The sequence below is a fragment of the Muscardinus avellanarius genome (genome assembly GCF_963383645.1).
Source record: "Muscardinus avellanarius genome assembly, chromosome: 19".
Lineage (NCBI taxonomy): Eukaryota > Metazoa > Chordata > Mammalia > Rodentia > Gliridae > Muscardinus > Muscardinus avellanarius.
Window position 1 is genome coordinate 9,449,575 of NC_137805.1, and position 21,361 is coordinate 9,470,935.

Sequence of the window (21,361 nt, forward strand, 5' to 3'; positions counted from 1 at the left end):
CTTTGTGCTTTCTGAGGCTCCTGTATGGTGCTCAAACATCAACTCCCATCCTTTGTACAAGGTAATTTGTCCAGGGGAAGCAGTGATCCAAGCTGGGTCAGACATATCTTGACATTTTGACACCTGGAGATTTCTCTAAGGTTGTAACCTTGATCAGTCACATGACCCTAAAACAGCTTTTTCCCAAGATTTTTCCTGTATGTCAGTTTTATTTCTTTGGCACTGGTATTTGTGAGCCTGTATGCTGCTTTGGAAAAGATGAATGCTATTATTCAGAGAAAAGCAGGAGGTGGGGGTGTGAGCTTGCAAGCTGTAAAAAAATGCCATAGAGTGATTTCTGGGTCCCATTTCTGTGTCTTCCACTTCCTGAAAGCCTGGTTTGGACAGTCGATTCCCTTTATGTCTTATAACCTGCGTATTTTTTTAAGTATATATTCTTGCCTATGTTAGTTAAACAGGTTTCTATTCCAATCAAGAGAATCCGGACCCACCCCCTGAAAAAAGCCAACAATTAAAAATTTCTATGTCTCCAGATAAAATGAAGAAACATCCGAGTTTAAGCCCAAAGTTTTGATTACAGGAGATATGAAAACAGGTCCCAGAAAAGTAATTTTTTACACAGTAATTGAAAATTTTTAACCTATCTTTGGGGCAGAGTCCACAGGCTTTTGCTGTATTTATTAGTAGACAGACTGTCAAATAAAAGCAAAACCTATTCAGAAAGCTATTCAATCATTACTGGCCACAAACCTCACTGAAAGTAAACTGTCTGTTATAGGCAGAAAGGAAGCTAATATTAATTTAGAATTCCTAGGACATACACCAAGAGGGCATTTAATAAGCTGAAATTCTGTAAACAATTTAATTTTAACTTCTGATATGATTTTTTGTTTCGCTGCCCCAAAGGGATAGCCATCTCAATTACTTTGCTTACTTGTTTACCAGTCCTGACAGCTCCCCTAGATAAATGTTCCAAACCTTTTAAGGAGTCAAAAGAAAAGCCCGGGGGAATATAATTTTATCCTCATTCTCAACTCCATGCTAAATTTCACTTGGTTTAGTCATTTGTGGGTGAGAAAGCGGTTTCCATGGAAGAGAATAATTCCCTGGTGCTAAATCAAAAGGGATCAAAAATGTGTGGACAGAAATTGGAGTATTTGGAATCTTTTCTAAGAAAGACGATTGTGGAAAATGGGCAAAAATCCAAGTTTAGAACATTCATATTTTAGGCACAATGTATGTTCCTTTGCCTTCTGCTAATGTCTAGAGGAGAGTTCTCCTTTGGTGCTCATCAAAACTAAGTTTTCACTGTAAATCAGTTTTCTTCTACAAATAATCCATTTAAAATACATCTGAACTAATAATGATCTACAGACCAAACGCATTACTGACACAGGAAAAATGAGGTGAATGTTTATTCTAAGGTGTGTTCTGGCCATTCAAATTGAGAAACATTCATTCATTCAATGAATATTCACTAAGCACCCAGGTTATGCCAAAGTACTAAAGGTCCAACTGTGAGCAGATGGGGCTGGTTTTCTCCATTAACTCCCTTCTTTTTCAGAAAGAGAATGAAGTCTTGGACTAAAAAGGCAACAACCATCTTTTTCATTTTCTGAGCTACTCTATCATGCCTAGGAAATTATTATTTTTTTTCTCTATATAACTAAATAGGATATATAGTTGCTTAATTTAAGGTAACTTTTTCAATCCACTGGTGGGGAATGAAACCAGGACCTCATGCATAGAGCAGTGGTAGTGGTCCGTGATAGACAAACATTCTACAGTGACCTATACCCCAACCCTGAAGCTGTGTTTAAATCATCTTAAAGATTTATTTTTTTTCTTTCTTAATGGGCAAAACAACAAAAATAAAAATCTCACAAAGATTCCTACCCATGTAAATAAGTTTATCCAATTGACCCATAATGTTTTACATTTATTTTTCACTTTTAAATTATGTCAAGGTAAATCTCAGCCTTTCAGCTTTCTGGGAAATGTAAATGGGTTGGTGTAAAATACTTCTTTCAATGATATTACTGATGTTCTTTTATGAGGCTATCAACTCAAAATATTCTAAAACTTTTCAAAATATCAAAAAGTTTGGTCAAAGGAGTTACTGTTTCAGTGTTTTATCACTGTAGGAAATGCTTGGGTTGTAAGTGTCATCTCAGTTCTCTTGGCCTCGCTTCTGTATCAGCAAAATATAGGGACTAAATATCTCTAGGAGTTTCTCTGATAAATGACTATGTGAGCTTTTAGAACTTAATAATAGTTTAACATATATATATATATATATATATATATATATATATATATATATATATATTTTGGTGGTACTAGGGTTCCTGGAAACCCTTCTACCTCTGGGCTACACTCCCAGACCTATTTTACATTTTTATTTGGAAACAGGGTCTCTTAAGCCACTGAGGCTGGCTTCAAACCTGCGTGATCCTACTGTCTCCACCTCCCAAGCGCGGGGATTACAAGCATGTGCCACCACACCTGGCCTAGTTTAACATATTTTGAAAACAATAAAAATAAGTATGCATGGCCATACATAAAAACATTTATTTTAATATAAAATATATTTAATAATAATTTAATAATAATAATATATTTAATAATAAATAAGTTTCACTTAAAATAATTCCTCTATAATAAGCCAGGCACAGTAGCATGTTCCTGTAGTCTTAGCTACTTAGGACACTGAGATGGGAGGATCAGTTGAGCCCAGAAAATGGAAACCAATCGGGGCAACACAGTGATATCTAGTTTCATTTTTTATTTTTTGGTGGTGGTACTGGGGTTCCTGGAAGCCCTTCTACCTCCAAGTTATACTCCCAGACCTACTTTTTGTATTTTTATTTGGAAACAGGGTCTCTTAAGCCAGCGCAGCTGACTTCAAACCAGTGCGATCCTCCTGTCTCTACCTCCCAAGAGCGGGGATTACAAGCGTGCGCCACCACACCCGGCTCTAGCTTCATTTTTAAGTCCTACTTAGCTTGAAATAAGAATTTAGAATGGATCAAAAAATTGTCCCTTTGTAATTATAAATGCTGATAACGGTATTTGCAAGAGTTATTAAGATAGGTATAGAATAATGAATGATGTAATTATTAATCTCTTGATTAAAACAGAAGAAAAATTGTATATTATCAAATTAAATAAGATTATATTTCACTGAGCCAATTAGGGGGAAACCCACCCAAACCACTTAAGTTTTAATATAAATCTTTATAATTCTAAAGGTCAAGCCCAACTAACTTAAATTAAGTAAATATTACCATTCAGATGTAGAAAGGTAGTAACGGTGTTCAAATAGAGATTTTCAAATAATTAGCAGAGGAGATCTGACTACAGGAGACGAGATTTGTCTTGTTGCTGATAAATAAACTAGGACAATAAATCATGGACTCTCAGTGCATTTGGAAGGCAGGTCCAGAAGAGCCATGAAGATAAATACCATGTCGATTCCTTTTTCTCTAAGTGCAGAAGATATCATTTCAGCCTCCCTCACTTGCCAGATGTAATGCAACGAGTCTGTATTTCCAGGGGGCAGAAACTAAATGATCAGACTTGTGGGTTCTATTTTGGAATTTTCCTTACAGCAGAATCTCTTTTGTTTCATAAGCTTCTTTAAATTGACGCAAATCAAAGCGATTCTTTGTTTTTGCCTTTGGTTCTGTTTACTGCCTTTTTCCCCTTAATTTTTCCTAAGTAGCCAACAACGAACTCTAAAAAAAATTAAGACAATATATTATGCACAAAAATATAAAATCCCTGATTGTTATGCTAACACATTTACCTTCTAGAATGTCAGGGCAACTAGCATTACAGAGGGAGACTCTATAAATATTCTTATATATAACTATTGTTGTAGAAATGATAATATAGACACTCACAAAGGTAAAATAATTTAGCTAAAGTTATGGAAATAAAAATGGAAATCATGTCTCCTCACTTGAAATCCTGTGCAAATTGTTCTTTAGTGAAGAATGATGACTATATTCTAGGAGCTTTGTTAAAATTCCATGAATTATTTTATTGAATCTCACATCCAGACTATGAGGTCTGTGCATAGATATTTTTTGCAAAAAGAGCTCCGATTGTCTACTCCTCCCCATATCTGTACTTTTTGAACTATGACTCACAGCTGCTCTGAACAGGAGGTAGAGTCCATTTCCCCAGCCATTGACTCTGGGCCACATTTATGATTTACTTTGGCCAACAGAATGAGAAAGGAGTGGTGAGATCTCTCTAGCGATCTAGCACACTTCCACTTGCTCTCAACAGGAACCATTTACACTCCCATCTGAACAAGCCCTCACAGCTGGACAGCCAGATGAGGAGCGACAGTGGCTCGGTCACCTGTATCGACCAGCTGATGGCCAACCCCAGAAGCCGGGCCCTGAGGTGGTGGCAGCTGAACCAAAGATACATGGAGGAGCCTAATCAAGGCTGGAAGAACTCTCCGGGTGTGTCAAGCCCAGGTTGTTGATGTGCAGAATCAGCATGTAGCTAGCTATTAATAATAACAGCCATTAAAGCTAACAAAATGGTTACTTTAACCCAATAAGTTTGGGGGTAAACATTATACAACCAAAAAAAAAAAAAAAAACCCTGATAAATATGTACATACTAATTGTAGGTGTTTCTGACTTCAGAACCTGTATCTTAACCTCTGTCAGTTTCTGAGCGGAGGGACCACAATTAGGTGTGAGATGCACTGAATTCTACCAGTATGTGGACCACAGTACTTTTGAAGAAGGAATAGTTAGTTATATGAGCATCCTCATTCAACTTCCTAAGAATACGAAATGAAAAAAAGTGCAGTGTTAACTTGAGAGGCCAAAAGAACAGAAAAAGAGAAAACAGATGTGAGCAGAGTTGGTAGAAAAAAATAAATGCGAACCACCAGTAAACCTAAGGAAATATGCTCCTCCTTGTTCCTAAGCAAAGCAATGTAATGTACAGTAAATACCATTTCCAAGTGTTTTCTCTGACATATATTAAAAAATAAAAGAGATAAAACCCTAAGCAGAATGCACTTGTAATCCCAGTATTTGGAAGGTTGAGATAAGAGGATTACAGGTTTGAGGCCAGCCTCAGCAACTTAGTGAGACTGTTTTAAAATAACAAGTAAAAAGTGCTGGGGGTGTAGGTTGGAAGTAGAATGCCTCACATTGTTGGCGGTGGTGCACACTGGCATATTCTTTCTGGAGAGCAATTTGCCAGTGGTTCTAGAATAATGTTCTCCACAGCATAACTGTAATAGTATCAATGGCCTGAACGCAACTCAAAATTCTATTGGCAGGGAAATGAATAAATAAAGCTAACATTTATACAGTGCAATAATATGGAGTTATTGGACAACATTTAAAAGCAAAAAACAAAAAATTGCTATGACATAGCCGGGCGTGGTGGCACACACCTGTAATCCCGGTACTTGGGGGGCTGAGACAGGAGGATCCGGGGTCACAGCCAGCCTCAGCTACTTAGTGAGGCCCTCTGCAACTTAGTGAGATCCTGTTTCCAAATAAAATATAAAATAGGTCTAGAGGTGTAGCATGGAGGTAGAAGGCCCCTGGGTTCCATCCCCAGTACCACAATAAAATAAAATAAATTAAAATAAAATAAAATAAAATAAAAAAATAGGGCTGGGGTCTAGCTTAGAAGTACAATACCCCTGGCTTCAATCCCTAGTTCTATAAAAAAGAAAATTTCCATGACATAATGCTTAAGTGAAGGGAGCCAGAACATAAAGACAGCATATGAACTTGGGTATATATACCCAAATTACATATATATATATATATATATGTATATATATATATATATATATATGATTAGGGCAGTGGCCAGGAAAATTGACAAATATAAACACATTATGATGATTATTTATTTCTATTTTGCTACTAAAATATTTTGTTTATTTGTCATTTTTGTTTGGTGAAAAATGTGGAGAAGCCCTCCACAACTTCGTGAGACACAATTTTAAAATAATAAAATAGGGCTGGGGGTGTAGCTCAGAGGTACAATGACTGGGTCAATCCCCAGTAACACACACACACACACACACACACACACACACACACACACACACACGAAAGGAGAAAATTTAAGTATGTTTTCCAGGCAGTTGGAACAGCACACGGTGCTGGTGCGACTCATCAAAAGGCAGATGATGTGTTCTCTCAAGCTGTAGCAGGATGTCAATAACTATCATACATTTATATTTGAAGTGTCGATTCCCTAGCCAACTTGTGTCTTGTAGAAAAAAGGCTTTCTATTTGTACAATGGAAACAGAGTTTATGTCCACCTGCTTGTTATTCCTCCTTACAGTTTAATGAGGCGAGTCTTTGTTTTTATCCACTGAGAAGCTGAGAATATTGAAGCTCAGAGTGGTCTCAGAGTTGCTCAGTGGACAGCAGAATCGTGAGTGAGGGCACTTTCTCTAGAGCCCCAAGCATCCCCGTCCTATCCAGCTGCACCCTCCCATTCACCGCGGACCAGTGCTCACTCAGGGCTTTCAGTCTGAAAACATAACTTTCAACCTCCTGGCACTGGCAGGGAGTTGGGGAGCCGGAGTGAATGGATACTGACTTTGGTTTGGGCTCCTGGAATGACTGCTCGTAGGACAGATAGAAGGATTTAGAAGAAAATATGAATCAGTGAGTTAAAGGTAGAGGAAGGGCGAGATGGATGGATTGGGCACATGGGAAGAATCGGTGTGTGATTCAGTGGTCGAGCACTTGCTTGAGAAAGGGAAGGAAACAGAATATAAAAAAGAAGAAAAAAGATAAAAAGCAAAGCAAGTCTCTGCAGAAGATAAAGTCTATGGTAACTGGAAATGAAACCAAACAAGAAATGTCTTCTTGAAGCCACCAGAAGGGTGGAAGAGGAAAGGAGATGTGACGATGGGTGAAGCTTCTGGGCCTGAGAAACAAACCCATTCACCTCACTGCGTGAAATCCCTTAGCACTGGTGATGGGGCTAGTTTTGAATGTGATGCGAGTGCTGGATACTGAGAGGGGCCTGGAACCGTACACGGGTCTCTTGTCCATCACTTGCCAAAGACACTTTTAGATTCGCTATTACTCTGATCTGCATTATGATGTAAGACTACAATGCATCAAAAAAAGAACTTATAAAATTAAAAAAAACATAAAACCTAATCCTAATGATATGGACAAAACGCAGGGTAGATCCAAGGCAGCTCATGAAAATCAGTTAACAAGTTGGAACAGATTCGCCCACCCTGTAGTTCTTCCCTGGTACAGGGTCTCTAACTGGGACCCACAGAGCCTCAAGCTCGTCATAGAGATGTCAGTCAGGACTGCAACAACTTCAGCGGGGTAGAGTGGCTTCCATCTTGATTTTCACACACATCTGACTATTTTCACACACATTTCCTTCTGTCGTGAAGACGGGCAGGCACCCACAGTGATCGCCACAGGAACTGTGACTCTGTCACCGATAGACACCCATCCAGTTAACGATCAAGCTGTGAAGAGCACATTATGTTTCCATTTTCAGCCAAAAGGGATTTTAGGCTTTCTCTAAAATGCATTCTGAACAAAGATAAGGACTGATAGGCTCTAAAGCAGCAGTTTCCTCAACTTAAATGTGTATAAAGTGGGACTCATATTAAGTCACAAATTGCGACTTAGTAAGTTTGGGATAATGTGCTGAGATTTGCATGGAGAGATTTGCAGGTAGAGTCGCTCCTGGGTGACTCTGAGACCACATTTCCAGTAACCAGGATGTAGCAGTATTTTTGCATGTAGAACTGTAAGAATTCAGATCCTTGCTGGTCCTGGTGGCCTGTAATCCCAGTACTTGGGAGGCTTAGACAGTAGTACTGGAAGTTCAAGATTAGCATCAGCAACTTAGTGAGACCCTATTTCAAGACAAATGAAAATGGTTTGGGGGTTTATCTAGAAAATAAAATATCTCTGGGATCAATTCCCAAGGCCAAAAATAATCAGTTTTCGTTAGGACATGCAGATAGTATATAAAGCTGTAGTCTGTAGAGACTGGTGCACATTTTACATCTATGATTTTATTCACAGATGAGCCTATATGGATGTGAGAAACCATATGAATTTCACTAATAAAGCTGTGAAACATATTATCTTGGGACCTGAAAATATAATTCAGTGTTTGAGTGCTTGTGTGTAGCATGGGCAAGGTGCTAGGTTTCATCCCAAGGAACATACACAGACACACATGCGCACAAACACACACAAACACACCACATACATCTCTCAGTGTCTACTAATTCATACAAGTAGAAAAACTATTCCCACATCTTTGCTTTCAATCATTAGAATTATTTGTTATGAATACTCCCCCAGTGTGTGTGATAATCATGTCATCTACCTAATTCATTTTTTATTTCTAGTATATATTATAATATTGGGTAAATATTAAGTTTTCAGTAAACATTTCATAGAAACTTTATTGATGCCATAGTTTCCTTCTTGATTTTTTTAACTATGGACGACAGCATGTTAATACATAATCTCTAACAAAAAGCATTTTGGTACTTAGTGCCCAGCACAATTTTGGGAGATGAAATATCTTCTACTTAATTTTTCCTCATCACTCAGATACTTCTTCTTACCTGGGGCCTACTCGCTTTTTAATTACACTTTCATTTGTCTAATTTAGCCTGGGAGACCTGTTCATCATTCAGAAACACCAGCAAAGATAGAACTGACGCTTCTGGGTGCCTTTCAGTTAATAGATTCCCTGGCAGAATAATTTCTAGTTATTACTAACGGGAGTTTCTAGGAAGCTCTGGTACAAGTAGCAGCTAAAGACTTGTAGTAAAAATTGTGAAAGCCCCCAATGTCCCTGAAAAAACATCTGTGAGGTTCTAATTCTGAAGTGTTTTAGTCCTAGCCTTCTTAACAAAGACCCATCAGAGCTTGTCTTGGAAATGTATTTGTGTCTTTCTGAAAACTCTTCTAAACTTTTACAGTGCACACATTCCTTCTTGAGGGAAAGGGGATGGAGGGACCTATTTTGGAGGTACCACTGCTGGCAGGATTTCTACCATCTGCCCTGCTCCTTGCTGGGATTGTCCTTTTTATCAGCTTTGCATCTCCCAACCCACCTCCACCCTCACAAGAAAGACTGCTGATCACTTCCTCATGCTATGCCAGTGGAATTCCACATAGAAATGTCGGCATTTTTATCCACTATTGTTTTAAAATATTTATTGAGCTTGTGTCTAATAATTATTTGCTAAATGAATGAATGAATGGATGAATGAGGGTTTTTATAAAGTGATGAAAATGTAAAATTGATTGTGGTGCTGGTTGTACATATCCGTGAATATATTAAAAACCATTGAACGGTACACTTCATTTTTTAATTTTTATTTCTTTTTTTGTGGTACTGGGGATGGAACCCAGGGGCATTCTACCTCTGAGCTACACTCCAGCCCTATTTTTATTCTTTATTTTGAAACAGGGTCTCACTGGATTGCAGAGGGCCTCACTACGTAGCTGAGGCTGTCTGCGAACCGCGATCCTCCTGTCTCAGCTTCCCAAAGGCTGGGATCACAAGCATGCGCCACCATGCCTGGCTTGAACCATACACTTTAAATAAGTGAATTGTATGTATGTGAAATAAGCCTATTAACAAGGGAAAGTGAGACACGGCATCCCAGCCACTGTAATGAAGGAGTCAGCTTGTGTGCTCAGAATGAGCTGTGTATGTAGACTCATCCCCTTTGTTATGATGGCGTTGGGTTGGGATGTGAATCAGGAGAGGCATCTGCACACAGGCTGGAGGTAGGAGCTCTAGAGTTGGCAGACAAGGCTCCAATCCCCGAAATACCACCTTCTAGTTGTGGAACCTTGGAATAGTCACAAAGGTTTTCTATAAGTTTTTTTTTTCTTAATATACAAATGGGATAAAAATAAGACTAAATGCCAACAGTTGTTGTGAAGATTAAGTAGAACAATCCCTGTAAATGGCATGGTGATTGTTCAATATGCTGCTGCTATTTCTATTTTTATTACCATTATATTAATGAATACTAGGTGTGGGTAGCTGGAGAAAGTCAGATGGGCCTCAAAGCCATTATTCCCTATGAAAACTGACTTGGACTTTCTGAGGTCTGTCAAAGCAATTCCTTCCTTACACTCATTCCAGTACCTGGTCAACTGTCTTTTTATTGCTTTCATTTTATTTTAGAAGTTCAAAACAAGGTGCCCATCAAAAGTATGTGGACATGGTTAAAAACAAAACTCTGAGACTCCCAGGAAAGTATCAGGCACTGGTTCTCATTGTATGGTCCTGGGAACAGGAGAATCACTAACACCAACCCTAAAACAGACCTACTGAATTAGAATTTGGAATAATACCTAACAATCTCTGTTTTAACAGACCCCCCCCCAGGGGATCCTGATGTCCATTTAAGTTGGGAATAATTGATCAAATGGAACATGATTTTTGATATTCAGTGTATGTGACCCATTCATCTCCTTATTATTGTGGAGCACCCTAGGACAACTGCATTTGCCTGTGTCACCTGTCACACAGGGCTAGCTAACCATATGCATATTACCAACTCTACAAGCAGAAACAGCTTCAGAAGGCTCTCATAGGTGCAGACCCTCAGCAAGAAAAGGGCAGGCTATACAATAATCTGGTAGAACCCATTTCCTCTGGCTTGACTACTTTCATTTCTATCAAGCTTGTTCATTGTTTATTTCTACTGCTTTATTTCCTCTGGATTAACTACTTTCATTTCTATCAAGCTTGTTCATTGTTTATTTCTACTGCTTTATTACTCAATGCACTTTATCTGTCTTTAAATATTATATATACAGCTAGTATCTATAATATACTAGGTGTCAAGGCATGAACAATGTAGAGAATATCACAATCCAAGAAAAACCATTTGAAGAGTATGAAGCTGACCATGAATGGAGATGAGGGCCTTCGCTTTCCTAGGGAATTTCAGAAATTTGGAAGACAACATTTCCTATTAGGCCTTTAGATACTGACTTTTTTAAATGTAGAAGAAACGAGGGCATGGTGAACGCCTGTAATCCCAATATTAGGAAGGCTGAGACAACGGGATCTCAGGTTTGATGCCAGCAACATAGTGAGGCCCTTAGCAACTTAGCAAGACGCTGTTCCCCAAATAAAATATGGCTGAGGATGTAGCTTGTGACTCAGAGGTAGAATTACCCTGAGTGTAGCACTACATAAAAAAATGTAGGAGAGGCTGGACATGGAGGCGCATGCTTGTAATCCCCGTGCTTGGGAGGCGGAGACAGGAGGATCGCGCAGGTTCGTAGTCAGCCTTGCTGGCTTAAGAGACCCTGTTTCCAAATAAAAAATATATAAAATAGGTTTGGGAGTGTAGCCCAGGGGTAGAAGGGTTTCCAGGAACCCCAGTACCACCAAAAACAAATATAGGAGAGAAAGCTGAGTTATTATTTTTATTGTTATTATTGTTATCATTCTTTAGTTCTTGCAAAGCCCTGTGATAGAAAAATGTAAAAATTTTCTTGCCTTGTGTTCTTAATTTTGTTAAATAAGGATAAGAACTTTTTACTTCTTTGTGCAATTCCAATGATTCCTCCAAAATAAATTAATAAAAAAGGTATTAAAACACAGCCTCACTGAAGGAAGGAACAGAGAGAATAATAGTAGGGTTTATTTACTTATTTTTATTTATTCTCTGAAACAGCGTCTTGTGAAGTTGCTAAGGGTCTTGCTAAATTGCTGAAGTTGGCTTCAAACCTGTGATTTTCCTGTCTCAGGCTCCCAAGTACTGGGATTACAGGCGTGTGCCACCACGCCTGTCAATAGTGGGGTTTATAAAATATCAGTGTGGTAGACACCCAGTGCTCTGTGCAGTCTCCCAAGTTGGTCCCGTTTGTACCTGCCTCGTGTCCTTTGAGTTACACCAGAGCATCAAACATTTTCTATAGAAAAGAGGGTTGGAGCTGTGCAAACATAAATCACATTTCTTGGGCTTACCAGTTTAATGTGTTCTCGCTTCTGGTATTTTTCACTGTAATATTGTTCTTGCCGAAGATTAAGCAGCTGCTGCTGTTGTTTGTCCTTCAAGTCTATTAGCTTCTGGGTCATTTCAGCATCCAGGGCAGCCAGGTCTTGCTCGATTGCTGACGAGCCGTGGTCAGGGCTGCTGGGCTCTGACCTGCAAAGACACAGAGCTCGACTCTCCACACGCACAGGCGATGTTGGGGTGCAGGGAAGGAGATTCACTAGACTTTCTCCTTGGTACCATGTTTGGAAGCAAATACTTTGATCAACCACTTGGTGCAGAGGGTGAGACCCCCAAAGACAAGCTTAGCCACAGGCCTTTAATTACAGAGAGTGAATGAAGTCTGTGTTGCCCTAGGACAAGGGAAGGGCAGAAAGACGAGCCAGGAATCTGAGAGCCCAGCGTGTGTGGGGGTGGTGAGGATAACAATCCCCCTTTGGCAAAACGACGTCTGGTGAGGATTCTCAAGGTCTTTGTCTTTTTATTTATGTATTTTTAATGTGGTATGTATAACATCATTCCAGCTCCATTTCCCCCATAAAATCTTGATAACATTGAATGAGTTCTACTGGGTAGAGTTGCAGAGGTGTCCTGTTTGACATCTAGAGTAATAGAGATTCAAAGTAGAGTACATGTGTAGACGTCACAGGTAGATAACCTTCCCAGCTGACATCTGAGGTCTGTATTTTAAGATTTCAGATGGCAAGGTCACAGAATAAAAATAAAGTTCTCTGGGGGCTGTATAACCTGATATCATTACCCCAAAGCGTTCAAGTGGACCAGTTACCAAGGAAAAGGAGTGCATTCGCTGTACTCTAAAATATTCACTGAGTGTTCTTCCTATGCAGGAGGACCTTCTCTGCACTGGTCTTAGATAATTAAACAGATATTTAGAAGATTAGGACTAATGTTGAAATGAATTCAAGCGATTCTCACCACCTCATGGTATGATCCTTTGTAATTTTGTACCCTGTTTTATCACGTAGAGAAAACAATAGAAAGAGGGTATTGGAGACAGAGTGTTGGGAACAGGGAACAGAGAGGAGGCATGCTGTTTATATAGAGTGCTCTTCAGAAAGAAGACCAAACCACCGATGGCACCCAGCACATGACAGTCCAGGTTTTATACTCTCAGTCAGACAGCATGAGGAGAGGAAGCTTCTTAGGATCAGGTCTCACCAATTCCCATTGCTTTTTCTTTGAACTAGGCCAGCATCAGTGGCCTCAAATGGAGAGGGCAGTTGGTTGAAGCTGATTCTGGGATCTTCTATTTTCAAATACGGTATGCACAAAAGTTGATTTGTGCATTTTTACGTACAATGCCAAGTGAAAATGAAAGCCCTCCCAGACACCTGGATCCCTAGACTGCAGTTTTAGGGAGGCCCTCTATTTTGACATGAATGGAGAATATATTTATCATCCTATATTCCAGGAAATCCATGTAGCTGGAACATGAAGGTGTCTCTTCACTCAACCATAACCACCACAGCAGAGGCTGACCGCTCTCCATGTCCAGGCACACTCACAATGGCCCCCTAGTTAGCTATGGCCATCTTCCACTTCATGTGAAGACCTGGGGCTCAGGGAGACATCATCCAAGGACACAATACTGGGGATGGAACCCAGGAGCATTCTATCTCTGAGCTACACCCCCAGCCCTAGTTTTTATTCTTTATTTTAAAACGCGGTCTCACTGAGTTTCAAAGGGCCTCACTAAGTAGCTTAGGCTGTCGGTGAACCCTGTCTCTGATCCTCCTGTCTCTGCCCCCCAAATGCAGGGATTACAAGCGTGCACTACCTTGCCCCGCTAAAACCCATGCTTTTAAGAACAGCACAGTATCATCATGTGCCCTGTCTGAACAGAAATGATCTTTGAGGAAACTCTTCTTTGCATTATATGGAAAACTCAATTGAGACAATGGATAATTCAAGTAAGAGAATAATTTAAAAGACATGATACTCATTACTCTGAGGTATTGTCAGGGTTTTATCAAAACTAGAGGAGCTAGGAGACAGACATAAGCAAGACCTTAATGGTTTTGCTTCTCTCCGTGTACCATTATAAACCAGGTCTTAGGGATATTTTGTTTTTTGGAGGACAGTATACAAAAATAATTAAGTGCATAATGTTTCTGCTTCTCTTGTAAAATCAGGATTGAAGGCATTTCCCCAAATGCTGCTTTGAGAAGATTCATGAAATAAATTCTTTGGTAATTCAATTCTGGGAAGACATTTGTTCCTTTTAGAACAAGAAGTTTCCTTTAATCAGATGAGGGGAATTATCTGAGCCATATTTCCTATTCTCAGAGGCTAAGAGGTTAATTCAGTGTCCAAGAACAGAAATTACATGAAATGGTTGGTGAGGTGCAGTAGAAATACAATGTGAGCTACATATGTGATTTTTGCTATGTATGTAATTTAAAACTTTGAGTAGCTGCCTTAAAAGTAAAAATAAATTGGTGAAATTAATTTGAATATATTGCATTTAATCTAATGCAAAATATTATCTAATTCAAAATATTATCTAATGTAATCTAATGCAAAATATTATTGTTTCAACATGCAATTAAAACAAAATCTATAAATAAATAGGAACTATTTTACATTCTAGCCTTAGAAATCTGGTGTATATTTTATAGTTAAAGCACATCTCAATACTGAAGAGCCACATTTTATTGCTCTTATTTCTGGGGATGGAGCCTGGGCCTTACGCATGCCCAGCATGCATCTACCACTGAACTCTATTCTCAGCCCAGATGAGCCATATTTCAAGGGCTCAATAGTTGCATATGGCTGGTGGCTGCTCTATTGGACACAGTCAAAAGTTCAGTCAGATCCCCGCACTTGGGAGGCTGAGACAGGAGGATCGCACAGGTTCGAAGCCAGCCTCAGCTACTTAGTGAGGCTTTCAGCAATTTAGTGAGACCCTGTTTCCAAATAAAATATAAAAAAAAAGGTCTGGGAGTATAGCCCGGAGGTAGAAAGCCTCTGGGTTCCACCCCCAGTACCACACACACACAAAAAAATTCAGTCAGGTCATGTGTATATGTTATTTTTCTTTTTCTATTTGCATAGGGTTTCTACATAAATGTTTCCTATGTTGTTATTTTGGTAGACTATTAGAAACTTTGGGGTATGACATTTGAGTAAATACATAGGTGAACAAACAAACGAACACATTATAGTGATGTGCACATCACTGAAGGAGAATTTTTTGAGACATTTAGGCCAATCTTTTCCTACATTGGCTGTAAAATTACAGGTAAATTTTAATTTTGCTAGCATTTAACTTTCTCCATAGAGAAATGACAAATTTCACTTCAGTGACTTCTAAGTCTGTTTCAGATCTAAGGAAATAGGGTCTTGTTGTTTTGTAAAACTTGAGAATGCATTTTGATTGTGCTTTCAAATAAGCATATGTTATATCATATGCCACAATATGGATCTAAAACATGCATCCTACCTCTCTCTACAACCTGGAATGGAAATAAGATGATTCAATAAGGATGGAGAGGAAAGACAGAATACAGCCTGCCTTGTGCTTGGCTCATAAGCAGGTAGAGTACATGCTTCTGCAGTTTCAGGGTGATTTATAAATTTTCCAGGTGGAAAATAAATTCTTATTTCTCAGTGTCAATTACTATAATTCAAACCCTTGAGAGATTTTTTAATGGGAAAGCCAATGATGATGTTTCCTCTGTGAATAACTCCACAGAGTTAGAGCTGTTAAGACCACCTCTGAGAGTATTTTGTCCATTCATTAGCCAACATATGAAAAAACCTGGATATCTGATCAGTTGTGTGTCGTAGCTACAGAAAATTAAGCAGAGAGATGATTTTAAATGGGTTAAAAGCTTTTCCCACCTTTGTGATATAAAATTCATTAAAATACCAAGAATACATTAAAATAGAACTAATGAATAGATTTGCTTTTGATAATGACATCTTCTAAACTACATATTTAGAGATACATGAACATTTTGCTTTTAAAATGCTGTGAGTTGATGTTTATGAGGACTGTAGAACAGTAATTTACACACTGCCCTGTTAGCGCTAAGTAATTGAAAATTAAATTTTTTTGATGTTTAACTAAATAAACCCCAAGGAAGACAAAAAAGATGTCTGTGATACAAAAGAACAACAAAAAAAATAAGGTAACTGCATTTTATTTCCATTTCCCAAATTATTAAACTTTGAAGATTTTTACATAAAAATTAACCACACTGATTTGAGAACCTCATATTGCAAAATAATAATAAGTCCATACTGTAAGCCTACATAAGATGCTCAAAGAAACCCTACAATCATCTAAACTTGGAAGCGTAATCTTGTAACTTTGGAGCCAACTGAGTAAATTTCCTTGGATATTGGTATTTGATGCTTCCATTCATAGTGTAAGATGCTTGAAGAGGCAGTTAAAAAAATCTAAGTCCTGCCGGGCATGGTGGCGCACGCTTGTAATCCCCGTGCTTGGGAGGTGAAGACAGGAGGATCGTGCATGTTTGAAATCGGCTGCATTGGCTTAAGAGACCCTGTTTCCAAATAAAAGTATAAAAAAAATAGGTCTGGGAGTGTAACCCAGAGCTAGAAGGGCTTCCAGGAACCCCAGTACCACATACATACATATATATATATATATATATATATATATATATATATATATATATATTCCTTTGAAAAACATAAGGACCACTTCTAAGAAGCAATCATGTGTGTGGAGAAGTGCAGATTCTAGACCTACTATCTCACGGGATACGGCTGGGTCGTGGCAAGGTGGAGGCACCATGCCGGCTGCGATGTCTCCCCAGCTGTGTGCTGCATGTGCTTCTGCTTGGGAGCACACTGTACTGAGCTTCGGATCCTTGCTTGTCCAGTGTGCGTGATGCCTATACCTACTTCCCAGAACTGCTGTGTGAAATACAGGGAACAGTGCATGCAAGTACTTAGTACATGTTCTTGGTTAAATAGTATCCCCTCCTACTTTATCTTCTGAGAATTTCAGCTTATCGCCTAACTTGGAAATTGGGTTGCTGAAAACACAGTAGTTATGATGTGGCTAGAATGGATTAGGGTGGGTTCAGATCTAATGATTGCCATCCTCCGAAGAACGGAATTTGAGTAGGTACATCTATGCAGAAGAATGACGTATGGTAATGGAGCCAGAAACTGGAATAATAAATCTACAAACCAATGTATGTCAAGAATTGTCTGTAACCAGCCAAAGCTAGAAGAAAAAGGAAAGATTCTTCACCTAGGCCTTTCAGGACAGATGCTCTGATTTTTTATTGCTAAGATCCAGAGAAAGTAAAACAATACATTTCTGCTGTTTTAAGGCATGCAAGTTTGTCGTATTTTGTAAGCAAGTCCTAGGAAACCAGTACAGCACTATGCCCAGAACTTCTCTGGGACTCAGGAAGGGCTTGAGAGCGGCCCCTCACCAGGGAGAAAAGAGAAATCCCAGTGCAATCAGCTGGACCAGTCCACAAAGTCCAGGAATTAGCTATAATGAATAGTACAGTGTAAAATTCCAAGACCCAATGAGGAATTCTGAAATTCACATGGGAATCCGCCATCTGAAAGCTGAGGTTCGGACAGTTGGCACCGGCCTTTGTTATAGTTCAGAGTTAGGGCTCGTCATCTTTATGTAAAAGATTTGCAGTTGAGGAAGAATCCATGAGCTCAGAGAATCCTAACTTCCCATTTCATCATGGTGGGATCCAAGCAGGGTCTACAGGTTTTCATGTGGGGCACTGGTGGATGAGACTGGGAAAGCAGGTCGGCAGGGACTGGACCAAAGAAGGCCGCCATGCCACCCTCCTACTTTTGGAACACCCTAAAAGGATTCTGGACCAGAGCCCATCAGTGGGGAGTGTGGGGCCAGAAGCATCAACAACCCCTGGGAGCTTTTTAGAAATGTGGAAACTCAGGCCCCACCCCAGGCCCCTAGGTCAGACATTCTAGGGTCATGGCCCAGGCGTCTGTGTTTGAGCAAGCTCTCTAGTGACTCTTACGCATCCTAAAACGTGAGCTGCACTAGTCTATTCTAGATAATGGAACACCGTGAATGGATTTGGCCTGGGGTGACTACAAGTTTCATTTAGAGCCATACAGTCAGATTTCCTTTTTAGCGGGTTTCTGACCCCATACTGTAGATTCCTTTTAAAATCAATTATTCATCCTCTTCCCTTTCCTACTACCATCATCGTAGGCCAAACCATCACCATGACTTAGCTGGACCCAGGAAGTTTCCCAGCTGGTTTTCCTGAGGATGCCCTGAGCCCTCGGTGCTCACTCTTAGCGTGTGGTCCAGGGATCAGCAGCAGCAGCATCACCTGGGGCCACTCAGCAGCATCAGCATCACCTGGGGCCACCCAGGCCCTGACCTGGACCTGCTGAATCAGAACCTGCATCTAACAAGGTCCTTGGTGACTCATACCTATTTGTGACACCTGGCTCAAGGGTTCCTTTCTCCTCAGCAACTACAGTCATTTTCTGAGGATATTAACCAGACTCATCGCTTCCACCAAAGGACTTCATCAGTGGATTCTGATTGCACTTACATAAATTCTGAATTATCTGACGCTTGCTTTAGCTCTAATGCTTTTCTTGACTCAGGGACTCTGAAGATGCTATTCCCTCATCCTGGAACAACATTCCATTCCCTTTCTTTTTTGTTGCGGGGGAAGGATACTGGGATTGAATCTAGGGGCATTCTACCTCTGAGCTACACCCCAGATCTATTTTAAAACACGGTCTCGCTAGGTTGCTAAGAGTCTCACTAAGTTGCTGAGGCTGGCCTCAAATCTGTGATCTTCCTCTCTCAGTCTTCTAGGTACTAAGATTATGGGTATGTGACACCACGCAGACTATCTCTTATGATTTCATAGTCAGCTATGGCTTATTTTTGTATGCATCACTTCATTTCAGGCTGACATGTTGAAAGAACCCTTCCTAATTATCCTCTATCATATTGCCTTGCTCTTTCTTTGAGTCCTGTCACAACTGGAAATTACGTTGTATATTTTTGTTGTTTATTGTTCATCCTCCCTTGATCTACTATGATCACTATTCGCAGGTGAAAGTTGCCTACGTGGTGTTCACTGCTGTATCTCTGGGGTATAATGTCCATTTGAGAAGAACTGGTTGAATAAGTGCATGAGAGATGTTTTTCTTCAGCAAGGTTAGGAGACATGAGGCTGTCCAAAGCCCAGGCTAAATACAGGGGCCGGGGCATCATGGATTTCATAGAGGGCAGCAAAAGAGACTTCTCTTTTTCTTAAGACATATTACTTCTTCAACTAGGTTTTGGGGATATGAGGTGTATTTTTATATTATTGCCAGGTTGACAGCTGTCATGTAGGAAGTCAGCCAACTACTAGAAGGTCCACAGGCTAGAGCTAAGGGAAAACTTCCTGTACATCTACACTCAGGATATAGCTAAATAAATTCAAAGCCAAGCATGGTGGCACATGCCCACAGTCCAAGTATTTGAGAGGCCGAGACAGGAGGATCGCAGGTTCAAGGCGAGGCCCAGGAACTTAGCAGGGCCCTCAGTAACTTAGTGAGAACCTGTTTCAAAATTTAAAAAATAAAATAGGATGGCAGTATAGCTCAGAAGTTGAATGTTCCTGGGTTCAATCCCCTATATAACAACAACAACAACAACAACAACAAGAACAACAACAACAACAGAGAATTCAGGTCCAGTCTGTACAATATGGCCAAGCCCTGTCTCTTAAAAAAGTAAAAAAGAAAAAAAACAAAAAACAGTACTTCATTGCACAAGCACAAGTAAGCTGAAATTACTCAAGAGATATAGAGAATGGAGAGGGTTTGGGGCTTTCCCTCTGGTGGTGTATAGAACATGGTAAAGAAGATCAACAATCTAAATAACTGACTCCTCCTACTCACTACCAATTAATGCTCATCCGACTCACTTTTTCTTGCTGTCCTTCTTGGCGGTCTTCTCCAGAGCTGCCCTCCTTCTCAAGTAGTCATTCTGAATCTCATTATATTTTGTAGTGTGTTCTTTGATCAGGTCAGTAGTTTTCTTGTGGTGCCTCTTAACCAGGTCTTTCATTTCTTTGTAGTGCTTCTTTTGAAGTTTTACAAATGACTTCTGCTGCTTTAGCTCTTCAATGGTCTGCGCTTCCACTTCTGCAAGGAGGAGCACAAGAGCTTCAGGTCAGGAAGGGCTGATGGTGCGGGTGCTAAGGGGAGCCGCAGCTGCTTAGAGAGCGATGCCTGTCTTATCCTAGGTGAACTCTGAGCAACGTTTGGATGTCAGATGTACCTGGGTTCTACTTTGCCTTTATCACTAACTGTACAACTGTGTCACCAAATTTCTCAAAGACCCTGCTTCTTCATTTGTAATTATGTTTAAAGCCCCAGTTCCCAGAGAAGCAGAGAAAAGAGGGATGCAGGCACGTGATTTACTGAAGGCCTCCCAAAGTAGAGGAGTGAGGAGGAGCAGCTGAGCAACAACGCATCTCAGCTGCACCATGGATTCCACCTGATCTCGGGACCTCTGGAGTGTGAAGTGCGTCTAAGATCTCCTCAAAGGGAAGTGAGTCAGCTTCTTGCACGTTCAGGACAGTCTAATATGATAGGGACTTCCTTTAGCTAAGGGAAATTTTGCAGAGAATGGGAAGCTATGGCCCATTAGCAGCCAACCTCACCACAGCTGGGCAAGGGTGTGCTAACGTACAGGGAATCCGAGCAGGGCACAGACAGCATCCACTTTAAGGGTTGATAACACATGCAGTACTGTTATGATGAAGAAATAAAAGAATTTGTGGAAAGTGTTTAGTGGAATTTGACATTGCCTATAGAAGTTTAGTAAACAATTGTGTGGATTTTTATGTGCCATCCCAAAGAGACACTATCCACACTGTAGACACCATAGGTTTGTATCTTTATCTCATTGATCTCCACAGTATACAGCAGGCAAATATCTTGAAAGAGGCTAATTTCATCTACTTTGCACAAAGGCATGAGAAGGGTGGATAGAAGCCTACACTACTACATAGCATTTAGTGCCATTTAATGTGACAGCCTGACCTTAAATTAAAACACTATGTGTTTCACTGACATATTTCATTGTTTCTAGAATATGCATTTTCAAAATATGTTCACATTTCTGAAATCAAGATACATCTTATGGCCAGTGAGCTATCACAATTTCTCAGTGATTTCCTTTATTAGCAGTGCCTGAACAACTGGGTGCCTTTCAAAGGATGGTGTATTAGCTTCAGTGAATTGTTCTTTTTTTTGGACCTAGATTAAGTCAAAGTTCATGTTTCCATCTTTTTTTGATCTGA

General features: G+C 39.9%; 1 protein-coding gene across 2 annotated transcripts in view; it reads right to left on the bottom strand.

Annotated features, from left to right (window-relative positions):
* PLCB1 (phospholipase C beta 1) overlaps positions 1-21,361 on the bottom strand; it is a gene marked incomplete at both ends in the record, with an annotated part of 756,028 nt that overhangs the window by 114,793 nt on the left and 619,874 nt on the right. For both annotated transcript variants that reach the window (XM_080716836.1, XM_080716837.1), the window contains 2 exons: positions 12,014-12,194; positions 19,979-20,198. In XM_080716836.1, the coding sequence (XP_080572962.1) occupies positions 12,014-12,194; positions 19,979-20,198 (401 nt within the window). The remainder of the gene's footprint in view (positions 1-12,013; positions 12,195-19,978; positions 20,199-21,361) is intronic.